At 43.4% G+C, this 3,487-nt stretch overlaps 1 protein-coding gene across 1 annotated transcript; it reads right to left on the minus strand.

Moving 5' to 3' along the window:
* Window positions 1-258: 258 nt before the first annotated feature.
* KCNF1 (potassium voltage-gated channel modifier subfamily F member 1) lies at window positions 259-2,561 on the minus strand. The gene has a single exon (XM_063915417.1). It carries the CDS (start codon window positions 1,964-1,966, stop codon window positions 527-529), a length of 1,440 nt encoding a protein of 479 aa, XP_063771487.1. The 5' UTR covers window positions 1,967-2,561; the 3' UTR covers window positions 259-526.
* Between the last annotated feature and the right edge of the window lie 926 nt (window positions 2,562-3,487).

Consider the following 3,487-nt stretch of genomic DNA (forward strand, 5'->3'; position numbering starts at 1 on the left):
CCATTTATTCTGTAGAGCCAAGAACAGTTTATTGCTTTAAAAAATAAATCACCATTCAGAATAATGTCTTCTGTAAAGCATAACAACAGGCAATAATTCTTATTCTTGATACATCACATCTGCCGTTCAGTGCTATTCTACAGCCCCTTTTATATGTAGCCCTAGATCTGTTTCTTAAAATAGAAAATGTGGAATTAATTCTGTATCTGTAAACATGGACATGGCACTGTGACTGAATGAATATATATTTCATACGCATAAAGAGAAATCATGGAGTTCTTTATTGAATGTCATATATGGATTTTGTACATACCACTTGGCTGGCACATATAGGGATCTTTATACTGTATATTTTTTTTTTATTCATAGAACCACTTGTTTCCATGTTCATGGTAACATAAATTCACCTATACAATCTATACAGATTTCTTCAGCAGTCAGTTCCTGGTAACAGAGGCTGGTGTAGATGTTGCAGCAGTGTACTGACGCTAAGATGCAGTAATGTGTATTGGGAGGCATGAGGCTCTTATTTGCAGCTTTGCAGTCTGGTTCTGTGAGGCTTTTCCTTGGATAAGGCTGGAATGAATGTATCACTGTGGGAGGCTTTCAAGTGACTCCAAATAGACACATCTTCTGACACTTCCTTGGACCCTCTGAGATCCCCTCCACTGGAGTGTAGCTCCATTAACTCTAGTTCATGTTTTGTGGCTGTTTCCAAAACTCTCTGTTTGTTGTAATACTTAACAAAGTTGTTGATGATGGGGTGAATGGGGAGGGCTATAGCAATCACCCCACAAAGAAAGCTTGTAGCAGCATTCAGTTTGCCCAGTGTGGTTTTAGGGTAGATGTCACCATATCCGACCGTGGTCATGGTAATGATGGCCCACCAGAAAGACTGAGGAATGCTCTTAAACAAAGTGTCTGGGTGACTCTGCTCCATTGTGTAACCCAGGGCTGAGAAAACGAAGATTCCTACTGCAAGGTACATCAAAAGGAGTCCCAACTCTTTGAAACTGCTCTTGAGGGCATAGGTGAGAGTCTGTAGCCCAGAAGAGTGACGGGCAAGCTTGAAGATTCTGGCAATCCTCATGATCCTCAGGGCTTGGACAGCTTGCTGGACATTTGTCAGCTCCATCATACTTGCCCCTAGGTGGGTCAAGATGAGGCTGACATAAAAGGGCAGGATGGCCAACACATCAATGATGTTCATAAATGAGAGGGCAAAGTGGAGTTTGTTAGGGGAGGAAATGAGCCTCAGAACATATTCCAGGGTGAACCAACCTATGCATGCTGTCTCTATGTTGTCTAGAGTTGGGTGCTCTATGTGATTGCCCTCAGAGTCCTCCACCTGGAGCTCAGGGATGGTCCCTACACACATCACAATGGAGGAGATCAAGATAAAAAGGAAAGATAGAACCGCAGTAACCCGGGCTGGGAAGGAGGATTCTGGTTTCTCCATGAACTTCCACAGGTACTTCTGAAACCTTTTCCATCTGCTCACAGAGGTGTCCACTCCTAGATCATCCAAGATGGTCTGGACCCTCCTGGCTATCTCTTCCAATTCCTCCTTCTTCTCGCTCAGGTGGCTCTTACAGCAGTCATCCAGAAAACACAAGTCCACTTTCCAGAACTCCATTTCATTCTTGAAGCACATGGGGCATATCCCCTTCTTCATGTGCACCTCCCCATAGTAATACACCTCAATGATACATTTGAAGGCATCAGGGTCCCTGTCAAAATAGAACTCCCTCTTCCCTGGGTCATAATCATCACAAAGGGAGAATATGGCATCGTAGCCCCCAGCCAGGCAGGTCAGCAGCTCTGCCAGCCTGGTTTCTGGGTACCTATTCAAGATGTCTCCATATAGGATCTGCCTAATACCCCCAACATTGACTACAATCCCTACCTCATCACTGCAGTCTGAGTCAGTCCCATTCAGTTCTTCCAGACTGGAGCCACAGATCATTATGGGTTAAATCGTTTATGATCCAAAAAAAAAAAAAAGTTTGCAGAATATTATTTTTCTCCAGCTAAACCCACAGTATTGGGAAGACTTGTGCATAAGTCAGTTGTGGTCACATTGCAGTATATCCTCTACAGTGTATGCCATCTATACAGTTCTATTCCTGGGCATGACAGCAACAAGGGGTTTAGGACTCCTCATCCAGCAGGTGCTCCTTCATTAGCCAAACGCTGCTCTGGTCTCCAGCCAATCCATAGACCCAGCAGGATCTGCTCTTTGTGCTGTCTGTTGCAGAGAATGGGCGATACTGATCGTGTCTGGTACTTCCTGTGGTCGGGAGAGCTCATTCACAAAGCAGATACTGTGCAGCACTCTGGATGAGACCTGTAGATGGTGCGGAGGCTCCAGCTGGCGATAGCTGACTGAGTGCAGGGAAAGTTGTATCAGAGCATAGGAGGAATCCCAGCGTGACGTCACGGGGAAGGCTTCCCCCCTCCTGATAACCTGGGAGTCAGTGTGGCTCTGCAGCGTGGTGCATGGGAAATAATGGGGGGTATTACAACGCACAACAGAGAAAATACATGTATACCTGCCTGGTGTAAGCATTCAAGAAGAATGATACGAAGGGGAGAAGAACGGGAGGGGGAAAGAGTGACAGGAGGAGGGGGAGAGGGAGACATGGAAGAGGGGGAGAGAGAGAGAGACAGGAGTGGGAGAAAATCAACACTGCATTTTAGAAATTTCAATTTTTTTTATTTTTTTTTGCCAGTTGTAATGTACAGTATATTGTTATTAATTAATTGTCATGTTTTCTTGTGTGTATTGTGTTGTAATGCAATCCATCTGCATATCCTGCAGGTATTTATATAAATGCATATACAGTATAAATCCTTGCTAAGACACTGCACATCCAGACATCCTGCAGGTATTTATATACATGCATATACTGTACAGTATAAATCCTCGCTGCCCATCCAGACATCCTGCAGGTATTTATATTATACATGCATATACTGTACAGTATAAATCCTCGCTGCACATCGAGACATCCTGCAGGTATTTATATACATGCATATACTGTACAGTATAAATCCTCGCTGTACATCCAGACATCCTGCAGGTATTTATATTATACATGCATATACTGTACAGTATAAATCCTCGCTGCACATCCAGACATCCTGCAGGTATTTATATTATACATGCATATACTGTACAGTATAAATCCTCGCTGCACATCCAGGCATCCTGCAGGTATTTATATTATACATGCATATACTGTACAGTATAAATCCTCGCTGCACATCGAGACATCCTGCAGGTATTTATATACATGCATATACTGTACAGTATAAATCCTCGCTGCACATCCAGACATCCTGCAGGTATTTATATTATACATGCATATACTGTACAGTATAAATCCTCGCTGCACATCCAGACATCCTGCAGGTATTTATATTATACATGCATATACTGTACAGTATAAATCCTCGCTGCACATCCAGGCATCCTGCAGGTATT

The sequence above is a fragment of the Pseudophryne corroboree genome, chromosome 4 (genome assembly GCF_028390025.1).
Source record: "Pseudophryne corroboree isolate aPseCor3 chromosome 4, aPseCor3.hap2, whole genome shotgun sequence".
NCBI lineage: Eukaryota > Metazoa > Chordata > Amphibia > Anura > Myobatrachidae > Pseudophryne > Pseudophryne corroboree.

Bases quoted from the DNA above. Each gene is read 5' to 3' on its own strand.
- KCNF1 (XM_063915417.1), bottom strand. From the start codon at position 1,966: ATGATCTGTGGCTCCAGTCTGGAAGAACTGAATGGGACTGACTCAGAC.